Genomic DNA, 19,674 nt, shown 5'->3' with positions numbered 1-19,674 from the left:
GAGACTTCTTGCCGACGCACTCCAAGAACAACGACCAGAAACGCTACGTGAAGTGATGTTGCTCCATGATAACGCCCGCCCGCGTTCTGCTAGAATGACAAAAAACACTACACGGGAACTGGGTTGGGAAGTCATTCCACACCCACGGTATGCACATGATTTTACCTCTACGCTCTCTATCGAACAACCGGCAAGGAACTTCCTTTCCAGATGAAAATGCGCTCCGAACAGGTCTCGACGACTTCTTCGCCTCAAACAAAACTACGTGATTTCTACAGTCGCGGAATCTGAAAGTTACCCCAGCCTTGGCAGGTGCTGTAAATAGAGAAGGAAAATATATTATTGACGACAACAGTCTCTGTTATGTGTACCTGTTGTGTTTACTAAACTTGTGAAAAAATAATACGAACTTAAGCACCCAACTAATATTATTATATTTATTAACGTCATAGGGACCTGTGTCACGTTAAAAGTTGAGATGACAGTAGGTTATCTGGAGAGCGAGAAACAGAAACAGAGACAGAGAGAAAGAGAGGGAGACAGAGAGGAAGGAAGCTACCTTTCTCCAAGATCCGCGCCTGTTCGCGAGCGTTAAATGTATCCAGGTCTCCTGTTGGCTACTCAGCAGGTCTAAAGCATACTGTTCGGGCCGATGGTAAGACAGGGCTCCGATATGTAAGGGTTTGTTCGGCTTTGGGGGCTTTCGGGGACGTCCTGGGTGAGGGGTTACGCAAGTGACCACGGTAAAAACGAACTTATTTATGTCTGGATAAATTCAATTAATGGAAATAAATAGATTTTTAAAAACCTTAGTTAAATTTCACAAATGAAGACTAGTGCGTAGGTAGTTTCGTTCGTATTTTATATCTAAAAAATAACGGCCAGCACACTTAGACGCTCTCCTACACACACATTTTCCACACTTCGTTGTTGAGAAGAATGAGAAGGTGCCGACAATCGACGATCACATGCCCCGAGCTTCTGCGGCCCTGGCCGCCAGACAGTTTTGCTCATGCAAGCCAACTGTGCAAGTCTAAATTTCATTCCACACCGTGCCGCAAACATATGTCAATACTGCAGTACATCGACTTATATAACTTCGTATCATTTGTATTCGTTAAGATTTATTAACTCGCCTTGGTTTTATTTGCATCTCTTACCTATTTTTTTAAAACTGTAAGCGTGCTAATAATCTTACTATTAATCGCCATAAAATCCGAATAACAACAGCCTATTCCTTGTTTCCAGATGCAAAACATCACAACGTGAATGCTTATTTAATAGCGAACTGCAGAAGAAATATCCACCTTTGAAAACAGGAAATCATGACGGTTTGTGCCCGAGAAAATAAACCGCTTCAAAGTCCGGGATTTTCGAAGTCTTCGTCAACATCTACATGGATACTCTGCAAATCACATTTAAGTGCCTGGCAGAGGCTTCATTGAACCACCTTCACAATTCTTTATTATTCCAATCTCCCATAGCGCGCGGGAAGAATGAACACCTATATCTTTCCGTACGAGCTCTGATTTCCCTTATTTTATCGTGGTGAACGTTCCTCCCTGTGTAAGTCGGTGTCAACAAAAGAAAGTTCGTGATTGGAATTTCGTGAGAAGATTCCGTCGCAACGAAAAACGCCTTTCAAAAAATGATGTCCATCCCGAATCCTGTATTATTTCTGTGACACTCTCTCCCATATTTCGCCATAATACAAAACGTGCTGCCTTTCTTTGAACTTTTTCGATGTACTCAGTCAGTCCTATCTGATAAGGATCCCACACCGCGCAACAGTATTCTAAAAGAGGACGGACAACTGTAGTGCAGGCAGTCTCCTTAGTAGGTCTGTTACATTTTCTAAGTGTCCTGCCAATAAAAGGCAGTCTTTGGTTAGCCTTCCCCACAACATTTTCTATATGTTCCTTCCAGTTTAAATTGTTCGTAATTGTAATACCTAGGTATTTAGTTGAATTTACGGCTTTTAGATTGGACTGATTTATCGTGTAACCGAAGTGTAACGCGTTCCTTTTAGCACTCGTGTCAAGGGTTGGCAATTTAAGTAATGGCAATCCTAGTAAGACATTACTGTCATATATTTATCGTCGCGTCTCCGATACAGATGTAAACGACAGAAATACCTGTCGGTAAGTAACAGGGCACGATTGTCATTGCCCTGCAGCGCCCAGCAGCAACTGACGACAAGAAATAACGTATGACCAACCCTTGTGTTGTCGGAACAATACCATCATTGGTCAGTGGAGCAGTGGAAGGAGGGCTTCTTACACAGTCGTGAGTCAGGGCACAAGGACGTGGTATTCAGACAGATGCGCGTGGACCTGTCCAAACCTGTTTGCCTAAGCGCGTTACGCGGGGAGGGGAGGAGTTGTAACGGCGTGGAGGAGTTGTAACGGCGTGGGGCTGCTTTCCTAGCTTTGGGCTCCCATCAGTAGCTTTACTCGATGACATCGCAGTTCACGGTTCCCGTAATGTGGCAATAATTTCTAAACATACCTGTTCTGCATACGCAATGTCTCCTGCCTGAAAAACGGGGTCCATTGCATCATGGTTGTGGTGGACTGGTCTACTCAGTGTCTCGACTTGAACTTCACAAAATGCCACTGCCGTGACAGATCAGTGTGCAGAAAAACGCGACATCAACTATTCCTCATCAGGACGAGCGTAAACAAGTTCGTCTACAACTCTACCAGAAATCAGAGGAACGCCTTACCTACATCTACATCCACACTCCCCGTACAACCATTGTGAAGTGCATGGCGGAGGATACTCCCTACTGTATCACATAATAGGATTTTAAGATTTCTTGCTTTTTCCTTCGAATGATTAGAACGGGAAGAGTGTCTACGACAAAGCCTCTATGTTGTATTTAGTGTAACCTTATATTCGCAATCTCTACAGGAGGGACTCGTAGAAGATTGTAGTACTTAATACAGCTTCTCGAACGTTTATAAGCACATTTCTGTGACGGTCTCCCACGAGTCAAACAAACATGTGACCATTCGTGATGTACTTCTTTACATACCTTCAGTATCTCTTGTTAGTCCTGTTTGGTGTGAATCGAAGTCTGCCACGTGCTTTACGTACTACAAAGCCTATGACATCATCGTATTTCATGTTCTCGCAAATTACTACATTAAAGTATTTTTATGAGTTTATTGATTCCATTGGTGAAATATTCAGACCTTAGTCGTACGATACCTCGTTTTAGCAATTTGTGAACAGTTTTACATATTTGAACATATAGAGCAAGTTAGCAATCCTAGCATCACCTGGAAATTGTGTCATGATCTGACTGGATAGAAGCAGCTTTTTTTCAGATTATCATTCCACATGTAACTGCATTATCTGCAAAAAGTCCGAGGCTACTTCTGCTTCTGTTGACAACTTTTCATTGAAGGTAACATTCTGCGTCCTCCCTCCCAAGAAATCCTCTCACTTCTCATAGGCGACCGTAGAAAAGAGGGCGCAAGATCCTAAAATTATCTTTTTCTTGTATCTGATCGGTGAATCTGAGCCACATTAATAACCCTCGAAGTGGACTTCAGCTCCAAACCATCCCCCGCGCCGAGGAACGTGCTATATCCCATGAACCGAGTGACAATCAAACAAACGCAAGTAGCATAGTGACGGCTAAATCCACATTACTCCTCAAAGCATTCCGCAATGCTAAAACTGCGATGTGGTAGACTCGCTAGAAATTAGTTGGAATCTTGTAATGAATGAAACATCTGTACTCCTATATTCCTGGAGGGAGAAAGTGCCCCCTCTTGCCTCCATTTACAGACGCCTCTGCTCCCTCTCAAGAAATCCTCAATCCAGCCCAAATGATGGTACTTTCGTTTGGCCTAGTACTGCGTCAAAAACATTTCGAAAGCGAAGATATACTGTATCTGCCTGTTTGCCTTAAACGATGTTTTTAAGCTTGTCATATAAGACGAGTGTCGGAGTCCGGTAAGTAATAGCAAACGCAAGTACGCTATCATAGTTAAGGCTGCTGTTTCCTGGGTAACTTCTTCGGAAGGAAAAACAACTCGAGTACGAAGACTTAGGCAACTGTAGTGCACCTCACGTAGGAAACCGATCAGCACATCCCCTTCTATTAACCCACGGCGGCCAATGAGATTCAGTCTTCCTCCAGACGCCTTGCCGGGCATTGCGGAAGCTGCCTCCTCAGCCATCTTCTGGCTGTAGTATAGCCATACTTAAGTGGCGAAGCAATGTTACCCAGAGCCGTCCGCAGCAGCACTTTGTAAGGCTTAGCAACATGGAAGGTGCTTGCGCCCTCTCTGCAAAACATCCCCGCTTCCTTAATGCTATCCCTCTGCGGCGAGGCACCTTCCATGTCACGTGCCCAATAGTGAACATTGATGTGCTCAAAAAATTTTCAAATGTGTGTGAGTTCCTAAGGGACTAGATTGCTGAGGTCATCGGTCCATAGACTTACACACTACTTAAACTAACTTATGCTAAGAACAAGACACACACCCATGCCAGAGGGAGGACTCGAACTTCTGGCGGGAGACATTGATGTGTAAAGTGGGCATTAAGTACGTAGGTTTTGGGCATTAATAATGAGCATGGCCGGGAGACCCCTCGCGGGGCGGTTCGGCCGCCGCTCCACAAGTTCTCTAACGCCACTACGGCGACTTGCGAGTGAATGAGGATGAAATAATGATGAAAGACACACAACATCCAGTCATCTCGAGGCAGATAAAAGCCCTGACCCCGCCGGGAATCGAACCCGGGACCCCTTGCGCGGAAAGCGAGAACGCTACCGCAAGACCATGAGCCGCGGACTTTTGGGCATTGATGTTGTAGTGAAATATTCATAAGTGTGTCGATTTTAAAGATCTGATAGTGGTGTAATGGAAAATGCACCATGAAAATTTAAGAACAAAGGGAAAAGACTTTGGCGACCAAGATAACTGTATAATCGTTAGTGCCAATGTGGCCAAAGATGCCCTTAAAGAATTATTGTCTAAGGTGATGGAATAACTAGGTACGTGCAGAAGAGTCTGCGTCGCTAAAGGAGAATACACACATCAGGTACATTACGCATTTACGAGGACTGATCGATTGTTCCTGTAAACATAGCGTGGTGGAGGTTTTTACGAGCCACTGAGGGTTATACCTTGTCGGTGATGATGCGGGACTGGCGTTGGATCTCGGCGTCGGTGAGTGCGTCGACGGCGGCGGCCACCTGCTTCCGGAGCGCCGCCTTGCGCTGCTGGATGGTTGCGGAGCTCATGTTGGCCCTGGCGAACTGCCGCTCCTCAGGGGGGGCCCATAGTGCGTGCGCAGAACAGAGATTTTTCGTCGTACTGCGCATGACGTCAGCGTCGAGAAACTCCGCTCAGTTCGCGCGCTTTCTTACGTGTTGAAGCAAGTAAGTTTTGTGTTGTTGCTGTTTGTTATCGTGTTGAATCGTGTTTATTCTTTCTGCGACACTTTAACAATGCCGAATTGTGCCGTGGCTATGTGTGAAAACTATAATCAGAAGACTAAAGGGAGTAGTATTTCCTATCATAAGTTTCCGAAAGATCCTGAAACCTGTGCTCGGTGGGTTCAGCTCTGTAGAAGAAGTGATAGTATAAACATTAAAAATGCTACTATCTGTAGCGTACATTTTAAAGAAGACGATTATTTACGTGATATCCAAGCTGAATTAATGAAACTTCCGCCAAAGAAGATCTTAAAGCCGACTGCAGTTCCTTCTTTGCACCTCATTAAAGCCACATCTGCAGCTGCTGCTGCTGCTTCGTCTTCTGTCCAAGAAAGAAATGACAGAAGGAAAGATCGTGAAACACGTAAACGTGCACTTAACAGACTAGCTTCACTGTCACCGAAGAAAAAAAAAGTGGATCAAAGCACAGAAACTGAAAAAGGCCGCATCGAGGATGAAATGAAGAGGCTTCATAAGGAATTATCGCTACAGACAGAAGAAAATAAGCGTTTGATAGCTGAAAACAACACGCTGAGAACGAGAAACAAATTACTAGCTCATGCATTAAGCAGACAGAGAAAGCTATGCCAAAGCCTTCAGTATCAACGAAGTACTAAAGTGACAACTAAAGTACACCAAGTTTTAAAAACAGTGTTTACGAACGCACAAATTGAATGTCTTCTTAAATCAAAGAAGAGCACCCATTGGACCCAGGAAGATATAAGCAAAGCCTTGCTTCTGCGCTCTCTGTCCAGAAAAACTTATATTTATTTAAGAAGTGTAATGGGAATACCATTACCTGGACTTTCTACGTTAAAACGATGGATTTCCAATTCTTTTCGTTGTGTTCCCGGAATTTTGACTGATGTATTGTACTTAATGAATAAGCAAGCAACAAACTTAAGTCAAGCAGAGAAGCTGTGTGTGTTAAGCTTTGACGAAATGAATGTGGACAGTCGCATATGCTACGATCAAGAAACTGACACAATATACGGACCACATAGCCAGGTACAGGTTGTTATGGCACGTGGTTTGTGTGGAACCTGGAAGCAGCCCGTATATTATAACTTTGACACTACGATGAATCGGGATTTACTGATCAGTATCGTCAGAGAGACGCAGAAAGTGGGATTTGTCGTAGTTGGTATAGTGTCTGATTTGGGGGGTAAAAATGGGAAAGTGTGGAAGGAATTACACATCGACTACACAAACACGTGCTTCACCAACCCAGATGATGAAACGAAACGTGTTTGGGTATTTGCTGATGTACCACATATGGTGAAACTTCTCAGAAACCACTTTTTAGATGATGGTTTCTCATTAAGTGACGGAAGAACGATAACAAAGGGCGTAATCGAGCAGCTATTGTCGAAAGATAATGGAGAACTGAAACTGTGCCCTAAGCTTACTGCTCATCATTTGACTGTTTGTGGAAGAGATCGACAGCGTGTTCATCTTGCTTGCCAACTCTTTTCTAACACTGTATCAGAAGCAATTTCTTTTGTACTGCCTGAAGAAAAAGACACGGCAGAATTCTTCAAATTGGTGAACGACACTTTTGATGTTATGAATTCGAGGGTACCTGTCGGCAAACGACCAATTTCAAGTGCGTTTGGATTGTGTAAGGAGACGCAGGAGGAAGTTCTTCGTAGATTCTACTCCGTCTGTGAAAAAATGAGAGTGGGAAATCGTAAAACTTTACTTCCTTTCCAAAAGGGATTACTCACCTCGATTCGGTCACTGCTGGGTTGTTTTTCGGATTTAAAACATGGCTACGGTTTGAAGTATGTATTGACCTCAAGGTTCAACCAAGACTGCCTTGAAAACTTATTTTCCCAGATTAGAGCAATTGGCAGAGCCTATGATCATCCCTTACCAGTGGAATTTAAAAGCCGTTTGCGTATTTTAGTTATGAACAAAAGTATCGCTGACATTCAGTTACGCAGTTCTTGTCCAGTCTCAGTGGAAACTGATACAAATTATTTGACTTCTAACCTGTTTGCAGGACTTGTGCCGGGCATTGAAGAAGCGTTGTCAATGGTAGAAGGTGACCAACAAATGAGGGACATTACACTACATGACTTAATTGTTCCACCTTTGATAGAAGATTCAGAGTGTTCTCTAGAAGGTCTCCGCTACATCGCTGGATATATTGCCTGCAGGTGTGTCTCCATTGACAAATCACTTGGTCATCCTAGTGGTAAAACACTCGAAGTGTCGAAAGACCGTGCAAGTTCTGGGTGGATTGAGAAACTGTCTCGTGGTGGCTTAATCATCCCTTCAGATGAGTGGTTTGATGTTGTTAAGCAGTTAGAGGTGCTTTTTTTAAATTTTCATGGCAGCAGTCTGTGTAAAGACGGCAATGTGATCAGAAACCTGACGAGACTTTTAATTGGGAAGTTTCCTACTATTCCTCAAGAGGTAATCACAGTGTACGCTAAAACCAGAACCTTCATCCGGTTAAGGCACTTCAACACATCGGCAAAGGCACAGAGGGCCAAACAGCAGCAGCAGAAAGCAGCACACAGGTGGAGAGCTTCTGCAGTCCCCTCCAGATCTGATTAAGGTATTTAAATTCTTCTTAAAAATTTTGAATGTGAGTTCATTAAACCAGGCTTCTGTATCATTATGTGTAGTAATGTCTCATCTAACTAGACGCACGGTTGCTGCTTAATACCTGCATGAATAAGATGGTACAAACTATTGCCGACTGTGATGCACAAAATGTGTTTAGTAAACTGAAAGCTCTTGTTGTAATTGTTGCGTTTACAGTACTATTAAAAATTGTAAAATATATAAAAAGGGACTGAAGCATACCAGATCGTTGTTATCTAACAAAAAATATTGAGTAATAGAATATAAATTGAGGGGGAGCCACAAATCTGTAGTTTTACTTTTGTCATTACCAGAGAGACAATATAAGAGTTTCACAGTCGTAGCAGGTATTAACATTCAGTCTCTGTATTTATAAGCTTCGATCGAATCCATAATTCATTATATTGCCGTTCACTTTTCGTAAATTAATGTTAGTTTAAGCGCAATAGTGCCGTATGCGAACGTCTCGCGCTGCTGACGCTTCTCGACAGTGACGTCACACGGAAGCGCCCGATCGCTGCCGAACACATTGGCCCAACCTTCTATATAGCAACCTTGGCCGCTCCTTGCCCAACTGTCCCGCCAGCGGTTCGCGCCAAGCCAACACGAGCGCTAGCGCCGCACGCCATTGGAGCGCCAGCCGCCTGTGGAGGGGCGAGGAATGCGGTCTGCCGTGCGCCTTCTGCTATCGGCATCTCGTTAAGTGGCTGGAAGGCCGCTTTCTTGATCGTGGTTCACTCGCTTACGACAAATACGTAGTATTTTCCTTTTTTCAGAATGACTGTGCATCCGAAACAGGAAGGTCGACACATATAGCGCGCGCCAAGGCGGGGGATGGGTCTTATCTAAGAGATAACGACCTACAGTGCAGTATGTTCACAAAGCTTTGTTGACGGCCGGTACGAAGAAACCGGGCGCCGCTTGTCTTTCTCACTGAGCGCGTCGTTATGCTACACAAGACAATGATTCACATTACACGAAGTCAATTAAAACAACCTTCGGTGAAATTAAAAGCAAGCAAAGGAAATTTCACTGTTAAATGGTAAGGAGAGAGGTGATAGGTGGAAAGAGTACATTGATGGTCTGTACGAGGGGGGACGACTTACCTGATGTGAAAGAAGAAGAAACAGCAGTCGACAGGGAAGGGATACGGAATCCAGTATTAGAATCAAAATTTACAACAGCTTTCGAAGATTTAAAATCAAATAAAGCAGAAGGGATAGATAACAATACTATCGGCATTTCTAAAACCACTAGGGTAAGAGGCAACAAAATGATTAAACACTTTGGTGTGTAGAATCTTTGACTCTGGTGTATGAGTCCGGCGGTAAGCCACTTACGAAAAAATATCATCCGCACAATTTCGAAAGACAGCAAGAGCCGACAAGTGAGGGGATTATCCCACAATCAGTTTAACAGCTTACGCATACAAGTTGCTGACAAGAATAATATACAGAAGAATGGAAAAGAAAGTTGAGGATCTTGTCAGATGACTCTCAGTATGGCTTCGGGAAAAGCAAAGCCAGCAGAGAGGCAGTTCTGACAATGCGGTTGATAAAGGAAGCATGAGTGAAGAGAAATTAAGACACATTCATAGGATTTGTCGACCTGGAAATAGTGTAAGATGTTCTAAATCCTGAGAAAAACAGGGATAAGCCATAGGGGAAGACAGGTAGCATACATTATGTTCAGGAACCAAGAGGGAACAATAAGAGTGGAAGACCAGGAAGGGAATGTTCAGATCAAAAATGGTGAAAGTCAAAGATGTAGTTCTTCGCCCCTGCTGTTTAAGCAACACGTTGAAGATGCAATAACGGAAATAAAAGAAAAGTAAAAGGATATCGATGTTATGATTTGCTGATGACATCGCTATTCTCAGTCAAAGTGAAGAAGAATTACAGGAGTTGTTGAGTGGAATAAACAGTCTAATGAGAACAGGTATGGAGTCGAAGAAAGTCGAAAGTAATGAGAAGTAGATGAAATGAAAATAGCGAGACACTTAGCATAAAAATTGTTGATCTCGAAGTCGATGAAGTTAAGGAATTCTGGTACCTAGACAGCAAAATAACCCATGTCGGCCGGGGCAAGGAGGACATAACAAGCAGATCATCAGTAGCCAAGAGAAGTCTACTAGTATCAAACACCGTCCTTAATTTGAGGAAGAAGTTTATGAGAACGTACGCTTGCTGCACGGCGTTGTGTGGCAGTGAGACGTGGATTGTGGGAAAACCGGAACAGAAGCCAATAGAAGCATTTGAGATGTGGATACTACAGAAGAATGTTAAAAATTAGGAGGACTGATAAGGTAAGGAATGAGGAGGGTCTGCGCAGAATCGGCAACGACAGAAATATGTGGAAAACACTGACATGAAGAAAGTTACATCAGTTAAGGCATAAGTGAATAACTTCCATAGCACTACATGGTGCAGTAAAGGGTAAAAACAATAGAGGAAGACAGAGATTAGGATACATTCAACAAACAATTGAAAGTACGTTGCAAGCGCTGCTCTGAGATGCAGAGGTTGGCACAGGAGAGGAATTCGTGGCGGGCCGTATCAAACCAGTCAGAAGACTGAAAACAGCGAATGTAGCTTCAAAATTATATCATTTTACGACACACAGCTAATGAGATTTGATGTTTCATAAATGGGAATTCGATTCTTTAAAGAGTCTGGAGTGGAGGTTTAATGGTTTAGTTAACTGAGAGGCAAAGACGAGGAGAGAAAACGCCCTGCGTCCAGTCAATGAAAGCTTCATTATTTCCGCATGCTACTCATATAGCTCAAACGATTGAATTGGTGCGTGAGTTCGTAGCGTCCTTCCATAAGTTTAATAAACACAACAGATACACGTAACAGAAACTTTAGCAATCAATAATATCTTCTCCTTCACTATTTACAACAGTGTGCCAATGGAGGGGTAACTTTTCGATTCCGCTAATGTAGAAATCACGTGGTTTTGAGGCGACGAACTCCTCGAGCCCAGTTTGGAGTCCATTTCCATCCGGAAAGGAAGATCTGTTGAGGCTGCTCTATAGAGAGAGAAAAAGGTGAAAATCTGAGGGTGCAAGGTCAGGTGAATAAGTTGAGTGCGGAATGACTTCCCAACTCAATTCCTGTATAGTGTATTATTTATCGTATCGCATATATATATATATATATACATATATATATATATATTTATATATATATATCAGAATGCGGGCGGGGCGGGGGGAGGGGTGGGCGGGGTCTTATCGTGAAGTAGCATCACTTCACGCAGCCGTCCTGATCGTTAGTCTTTGACTGCGTCTGGAAGACATTTCGGTTGTTAACAAGAAATATCAGCAGTGATGGTTACACCCCGGGGAAGCAATTCGTGGTACACCATACCGTCGCTGTTCCACCGGATGCATGATGCTATCTTTTATGAATGCGCGCAGGTCTTTGTAGGGAGTTACTGATTTCTTTGGGCTCAATGTGTTACCATATGTTAGCATAAAGAGACCATTTCTCGTCACCAGTAACGATACAGCAGAGCCAGTTGATGACGAACAAGCAGAGATGCACACATGGCCACCCACTGACTTTTGTGAGTTTGGCTCAGAGCATGCGATATCCATACAACCGATTTTTGAAACTTTCCCACTGCATGAAAACGTCGCACGGTGGTGGAATGATTACAGTTCATCACATTTGCCAGTTCTCGAGTACACTAAAGTGGATCGTTGTGGATTAAAGCGTTTAAACGATCTTCATCAAAGCCCGAAGGTCATTCTGAAAGTGGAGAATCACTAATGTCAAAACGATCTTCCTTAAGACGAGAAAACAATTTTCTTGCCGTGCTGTGTTCAACACCATTATCCTCATACGTTTCCGGCTGCATCCAATGCTGTCACCCGTCTACTGAACGCAAACAGAAGAATATGTCGGAAGTGTTCCAATTGCTGCCTAGGCACTCCATTTTCTAGCGTCTAGAGTTCCGCTCACTGACTCCAAATGACAATTTGTAAACTCAAATAGCAACAGTGCACCACAAATAAACATAACATTCGATAAATAAACCCAAAGCAACCGGAATACCAACATTAAAAATAAATACAGTACGAACTTATGCAGCAACATAATACTGTATATTGTCGAGGCATCACACCGAACGATAGACACACTGGACTCATATTTATGACGGCGACTGTTGATATCTCCCTCCGACCACCCAGATCTAGATTTTCCCTGCATTGCTTCAAGCGAATGTTGGGATGGATGCTTTGGAAGGCCACGGCAGGTATCCATTCCCACGCTTTTCCAAGTGCGAAATGCTGTTGTCAACATAAACATTAGTCTATCGCAATAATATTGCACCCGAGAGTGAGCGAGCTTCTGTCAACTTATCGTGAGTCAGCGTGTAATCAGTGTAGTGGAGGGAGAGAGGGGTGTTATAACTAGAGTTATCCACTGAAAACTGCACCAACCTTGGAGATTAGAGTTATGAAGTGAATGGTCCATCACACGAGTTCTTCACCTGCTGTATCTGTTTCACTGGAATCTGTTCCAATTTCATGCATCGCGTCAGTTTCCACTGTCGTCGTTATCTGCTGCATATTCATCCTCACTCTCCTAATCAATATTGATTATTATATTCTTTATTGCTTCTTCCGTTAACCCATGTCTACGCCAATATTCATCTTCAACTCTTTTCAATGTTCAAAAGCTTTTAACCAATCATGTTGTATAATCCTACATAAGGACTCTCTGATTATTTGTTTTAGGGTTATGAAATTAATGGAGGAAACATTTATTTTCTGTCTCTTATGTGTGAATGCGTTGTTTGTTTTATGTTCGTGTTTGATTTCTTTTTATATCTTTCGATGTCATTTAATTAGCACGCGATTCGTGTTTCTAGTAGTATGCGAGATTGTAGGATCGCACCCACGTGCTTCGCATATGGTGTACTCTTCAGCTATGGTAATTCATCTTCTTATGCCGTAGGCTTTGTTATAATCTTCCATGTGTGTGCTTTCATTTAATTCAAATATCTCTCGCGACTTGGGTGTTTTCCATTGGGTATCTTGTCTGAGTCAGACCTCCTGTGTTCTCGAATCGTGGCGAATTTTCAAGACAATATAATCCGTTCTTGCATGCTCCGAATACCAATTTCACCTTATTCTGTAGCGTGTGTCAAATTACTTTAGTTCCAAATTTTTCTATATCAGTCGTATTTCCGAAGTATTTAAGTTACTGATCCTGCGGTCGACCAGTAAAACTAGTCACTCTCTGGCCCAAATAGAAACATCCCCATAGATTTTATTCTTCTCTGTGTGTGAATTATTATTGTGAATGTGCCTGTGCTTTGACGAATCTTTCCTTTTATTTATCCTACAATAAATGAAGTGCGAACTGCATTGTCTAATGAGCACCAGGCACCAGCATTCCCTTGCGATTCTGATTTTCATTTGATATCTTTTGTGTTGAATAATCTAACCAGAAAATAAAAATTTCTTAATTGCGGTCCTATTGTTAATTCATGCAAACAAGCGCCACTTTCCAGCCTAAGCTTCTTCAAAGCCATCCGCTTACCAGTCCCTCAATGAAAACTGTTTGACTCTAATATTTTACTTCATATGCTTAATTAATACAAGAATCTCTATTCTGATTTCGATGAAATACTAATCAGAGAGGTAATTTTGTAACAGCTCCCTTTATTTTAACTGAATTATTTATTCACTCAGAGTGAACGAGCACCAACCAGTCATTCGTCTTGGCCATTCAGTAGGATGCGTTAAGTGAAAACTGAGTAGGAATCATTTAGCTAGATCACGTGCTGCGTTATGTAATTCATCTTTATGTTCTAACGCATGTTCATGTTCTCAGGCGTAGCAGCCGGCCGAGACACCAGCAGCATCAGGTAAGTAACCGATTTTGTGACATTTTACGAGTTTCTGGCCAGGAGCGAATTGTATAATTTCATCTGCGTGCTCTGGTAGTGCAGTTTCTTGAGTTTCTGCGTGATAATTTAATATTTAAGAGACCCAGTTTTCGCGCTTTCGTTTGTGTCGGAAAGTCAACAGATCCTAATCAGGAGCGAATTATTTAGTCTCACCAGAGTCCTTTGGTTGTTCAGATTTTGAATCTATGCGTATTAATCTAATTTATTAGACACAGCTCTTGCGTTTTCCTCTGTATCTACAGTAGAGTTTCATATAATGAAAAGTGCTAAGAGGAATTCGTTAAACTTCGGTTACAAGATAAATCAGTCAAATCTGAAGGCCGTAAATTCAACTATATACCTAGGATGTGATTCTTCAATTTCTACAGGTGTTTTTTTTTAAATTTTTTTTAAGAAATAAATCTCGGGTGAACAGCCTGGTACACTGTACACACTCATACCAGGCTGTTCACCCGAGATTTATTTCGTCGTATACCTAGGAATTACAATTCCGAAAAACTTAAAATTGGAAAGAACACATAGAAAATGTTGCGGGGAAGGCAAACCAAAGACACTATATTATTGGCTGAATACTTAGAAATTGTAACAAATCAATGAAGAGACTGCTTACACTACGATTTCCGTTCCTCTTTTGGAGTAATGCTGCGCGGTGTGGGATCCTTACCAGATAGGATTAACGGAGTACATCGAGAAAGATCAAATATGAGCTGCACGCTTTGTATTATCACAAAATAGGGGAGAGAGTGTCACTAACATGGTACAGGGTTTGGGGTGAACATAATTGAAACAAAGGGATTTTTCGTTACGGCGGAATCTCCTCACGAAATTTCGATCAGCAACTTTCTCCTCCGAATGCGAAAATATTAGGGAGAAACGATCACGATAATGAAATAAAGGAAATCAGAGCTCGCACGGAAAGATTTAGATGTTCATTTTTTCCGCGCACTCTTCGAGATTGGAGTAATAGAGAATTATTGTGAAGGTGGCTCGATGAATCCTCTGGCAGGCACTTCAGTGTTATTTGCAGAGTATCCGTGTAGATATAGATGTAGATGAAAGTATTCTGGAACTTTCTCATTAATGTGACAGAAATATGTTCGGGAATATTCGATGCTATGCATAAATAAGAACGCTCTCCCTTTTCTCCTTTCAGTAGCCAGTTTGTTCTACTTTGTGTACGTGCCATGGAACGTGGACCAATGAACTGCAAAATTCACTGGCTGGTCCCTCACAATTCGGCACAGCGCTTACCGCAGACAGAACAACCTGCTCTACATGCATACAAGGGAGATGATGTATATCTTAATAGAAACAGTGAAAGATGAGTAGATTTTTGTATAATGTTAAAAGTAACAATTATCTTAACGAACAGTGCCCGAGGCGGTTTCCTGCTTATTTGCATTAGGCAAAAGTTACTCCAAAAGAATGTCAAATCAAATGGTTCAAATGGTTCTGAGCGCTATGGGACTTAACTTCTGAGGTCATCAGTCCCCTAGAACTTAGAACTACTTAAACCTAATTAACCGAAGGACATCACACACATCCATGCCCGAGGCAGGATTCGAACCTGCGACCGTTGCGAAAGAAATGTCAAAGCAAATTTTTAAATATGTGTAATAATTAGTTGTTCAATCCATTGACGTGTCGACAACCTTCATTGTGATTTTCTGCGCTCATATTCGACTATAGCTCACAGAGCTAACGTAACTTTTTATGTACGGCCATTTTCGTAAACAAATTGTTGTTTGCCCGCCAGTTATAGGCGACAACTACCTTTGGAGATCGTAGTGGTCCCAAAAAAACAATGTTTTGTCTGAGCGTACACCAGACACGTTGTAAACCACCTATGACGTGCTTCACGACGAGAACCATGTCCCGTGTGTGGACAGCTTTAATCGCCCTGATCGCGAGGGTAGTACAAACATTTTGAATACCAATATGGGCGTCATGGCCTGAACAGACATTATAAGTGTTGGAAGGATGAAGATGTATCCGACCCCGCTAACAAAATGAAGAAAATTAAAACTGAACATGAAGAAACTTGCGCCTTTATTTTACCATTGTAAGCTCTCCCTTTTGGATTTTGCGTATACTCGTATTGCCGTTTCATTAGTTCATTTATTTATTTAGTTATTCTGCAATCGGATTTGTAAGGGAGGCGACTTAAAACATAGCACGTCCGACATGAAATAAACCGTCCATCTAATTTTCATGACATTTCTGTAATTAATGGCTGTAATGGTGAAAGGTCTCTGTTGAATTCCTTTCATGTTAATTTCTTAAATATGTTGTCATTTACGGCATAAATTCCTCTTCTAAATTTACTGTGGTGTTTCTGACTATCTGGGAGGAGACTGAGCAGTGAAACGTGTTACTTTTGCACATAAACAAGCATGATCTGTCACACTACTACACTTTAAAACACAGTTTATATGTAATTCATGTCACACAGTCTCATACGGAACCTACATCCGCTTTCTTTTATATACTGTATATGATAAGATACTATCATTCCACTCCCCTTCTGTGTGAGAGGATGAATGAGCAAATGTATTTCTAATTGCATGCTTGATGGTAGCAGACAGGCCTGTCTGCTAGAGAACAGTAGGACCAACGTCGGAACAGGTAGCTACGCTTTCTAAAAGCAGAGAGGTTTCTATTCTTAGGATGGTCCTGTCCATCCCTTGTCATATTGGTATAGGAAGCTGCCTCTCTGGTCACTTCCGTTTGTATCTGTTAAGCACGCTCGGTAGGAGCCCAGGTCAGTCTGTCCGCGGCGAGCGTCTGAAGTGGTAAGATCTCCGGCTAAGCGCGTGTCTGCTAAGTCCGTAGGACAATGGATTTCTTAAGTTCAGCCTAACTGAAAATTTAATCACCTTTATTTCAGGTTTAGTTCTAAAATATCTAATGTTATCTTAAATTACAACACAGTGTAATTCGAGTGTGAAGTTCAGAATATCTTCCGGTAGTTGCTTTGTCACTACTTTGTGAGTAAAGTGGAACCACGTGTTGATCAGTAACTCTAACTAAGATCATCAATCTTAAATGCGAATGTGTGTGAGATTATAACGTCTCGTCTTGACAATATTTTTCAATATAGCAACTTTTCTTTATGTTCAACCCACGTGGGGTGTACTTTGTGAGACCAGTACCACGTGCTTATACAATTGTTTGACCCATCAGGTTAATAGTAAGACGATAGTAACCATTTTGAGGTTTTTCTTTTGTAAATTGCGTTTCAATGTAATTTATTTTAATTATCAATATTATTGTGGAGTTATGCTCTTTGTGTAAACTAAGTTGACCATGTGAAGCATTTGGTGTAATCATCAAAGTAGCCCTCAGCTATTCTTTTCGGGAAAATTTCACAGAGAGTCAGTATGAATTTAGTATACCACTGTGTGGTAATTACATGACGGACAGGATTGCGCTACGAACGTAACTTCTTTGGGTGAAAATTGAATCGGTTGGTTGTGGTTAATTTCCTCTTGCATATGTTTTAATGTTTTTTGTGTGTTATTTTATGAATGCAGTGTTGTATGCAGTCTCCCAATCTTGGCTCCATATTTGATGTGTTCCGTAAGATTACAAACTCACATTTTCACAATCCTAAATAAGGCACCAGTTTAGTTATGAATCAAGTTTACTATGCTGAAATTTTAACTGCACAATGGTCAATGTTAAAATAAATGTGCAAATATAAACTGATTTATTTCTTTTTATTTAAATTGTCTTATATATATATAATCACTGGTTATCATAAGATGAGTACTAAAAGATTATAATTAATGTTAGTCTGGTTGGGAATTTGGTAAGCTAGACTGGATACCTGGTGAAACAGTTGCTCAGTAATACAAGGTTAACTTCCCCAGATAGCTCACAACTTTTAACCCGCTTTTATTGTCTTGAATATCAGCACCGCTTTCAGAATAAATTAATGCAACAACATTACACATAACAACATTACAATGGATAATTACACATGATCAGGATCCGTTACGAATGACAACACGATGCAACGTAAGTTGGGGGAAGACGCAAGTTGGGGGAAGACGCAAACATCGTTAGATTCATTGAACAAACAACTAGCTGGCAGCACCTCCAGTGTCAGAGCGTGTAGCTACAATCTGTGGACGCTGTGCTTGTGAATGCCACTGTGTTCATCGGGTTTAATCGTCTGAAAAGTAAACTGTTTGACTGTGATGAGTTCACATATTATATCATTGCGCTGTCGATTCTTAAGGTTTGGTGACGGGATCATTAGATTAGACGCGATAATGGTGTGATGTGATGTCGTGCGCAGCTTGGGGAGCATGTGGTAGCGCGAAACAACCAGGGGGAAGCCGCAGTGCACAAAGACATCGTAGTGTCATCTTCCCCCAATGCTTATTAACATAAAACAATTCACATCGAAACACTTAATACGGTATTTTGTGAGAGAGGAGCATTAGTAATCTAAAGAAGTCGTCAGTTTAGTGTAAATAATGCCATAAACTGAACATAACATGATTAATAACCATATTAAAACACGTTGTTTATTCATGTGTTTAATTAGTTATTCATCCTGCCTTAAAACAAATCATGGGGAGAACGTATGATCGTAAAACTCAACATGCAGCTTACACAGGAGAAGATCTGCAAGAGGCCTGTGAATCAGTAAACAGCGGGTCATTAAAATTATGGGATGCAGCAAAAACATTTGGAATACCTTACAAAACATTAAAGCGGTATCTTGAGACATTTATTTTTGTGGAAGGATCGCGCAAGGCTTCTTTAATAAATGTTTGTTCGGTTAAATGAAATCCATTTTACAATATTCTTTACTGATATTTGCAGAATGTCTCGGAATAGAAAATGAGAAAAGACTTGTTGAATATATTTAACATCTTCAGAAGACAGGTTGTAAGTAGGCTGTTTAAATTTTATGTTGGTAACGCCATGTGGCGCTCTATATGAAAATCACTGACTGTGCTGTGTGCAATCTTTGGCTGGTTTGCATTGTTGGAATATTCGCCATTGTAGTGTTGGGCAGTTGGATGTTAACAGCGCGTAGCGTTGCGCAGTTGGAGGTGAGCCGCCAGCAATGGTGGATGTGGGGAGAGAGATGGCGGAGTTTTGAGAGCGGATGATCTGGACGTGTGTCCATCAGAGACAGTAAATTTGTAAGACTGGATGTCATGAACTGATATATATATATATATATATATATATATATATATATATATATATATAATTACTTTTGAACACTATTAAGGTAAATACATTGTTTGTTCTCTATCAAAATCTTTCATTTGCTAACTATGCCTGTCAGTAGTTAGTGCCTTCAGTAGTTAGAATCTTTTATTCAGCTGGTAGTATTGGCGCACACTGTATTGCAGTAGTTTGAGTAACGAAGATTTTTGTGAGGTAAGTGATTCATGAAAGGTATAGGTTATTGTTAGTCAGGGCCATTCTTTTGTAGGGATTTTTGAAAGTCAGATTGTGTTGCGCTAAAAATATTGTGTGTCAATTTAGTGATGATCGGAATAAGTCAAGTGAGAAATGTCTGAGTACGTTCAGTTCTGCTCAGCTGTTTGAAAATCAAATAATTTAAGAGGTTTACCAGCACAATCATTCATAAATTTTTCTAAGGGGACATTTCAAGGTTTCCACCTGCTGAAGCAGATATCCGACGTTTGTTCTTTTCATTTTTCGAA

At 41.4% G+C, this 19,674-nt stretch overlaps 1 protein-coding gene across 1 annotated transcript in view; it reads right to left on the bottom strand.

Annotated features, from left to right (window-relative positions):
• The window catches only part of LOC124612575 (5-formyltetrahydrofolate cyclo-ligase), an 88,113-nt gene extending 79,475 nt beyond the window's left edge, over positions 1-8,638 (bottom strand). The window contains exons 1-2 of the mRNA XM_047140863.1: positions 8,619-8,638; positions 5,147-5,287 (exon numbers count right to left, since the gene is read on the bottom strand). Coding sequence (XP_046996819.1) covers positions 5,147-5,263 — 117 coding nt within the window. The 5' untranslated portion in view covers positions 5,264-5,287; positions 8,619-8,638. The remainder of the gene's footprint in view (positions 1-5,146; positions 5,288-8,618) is intronic.
• Positions 8,639-19,674: the final 11,036 nt, after the last annotated feature.

This window comes from Schistocerca americana, chromosome 1, assembly GCF_021461395.2.
Source record: "Schistocerca americana isolate TAMUIC-IGC-003095 chromosome 1, iqSchAmer2.1, whole genome shotgun sequence".
Classification (NCBI taxonomy): Eukaryota; Metazoa; Arthropoda; class Insecta; order Orthoptera; family Acrididae; genus Schistocerca; species Schistocerca americana.
This window is presented reverse-complemented; position numbering and strand designations above follow the sequence as displayed.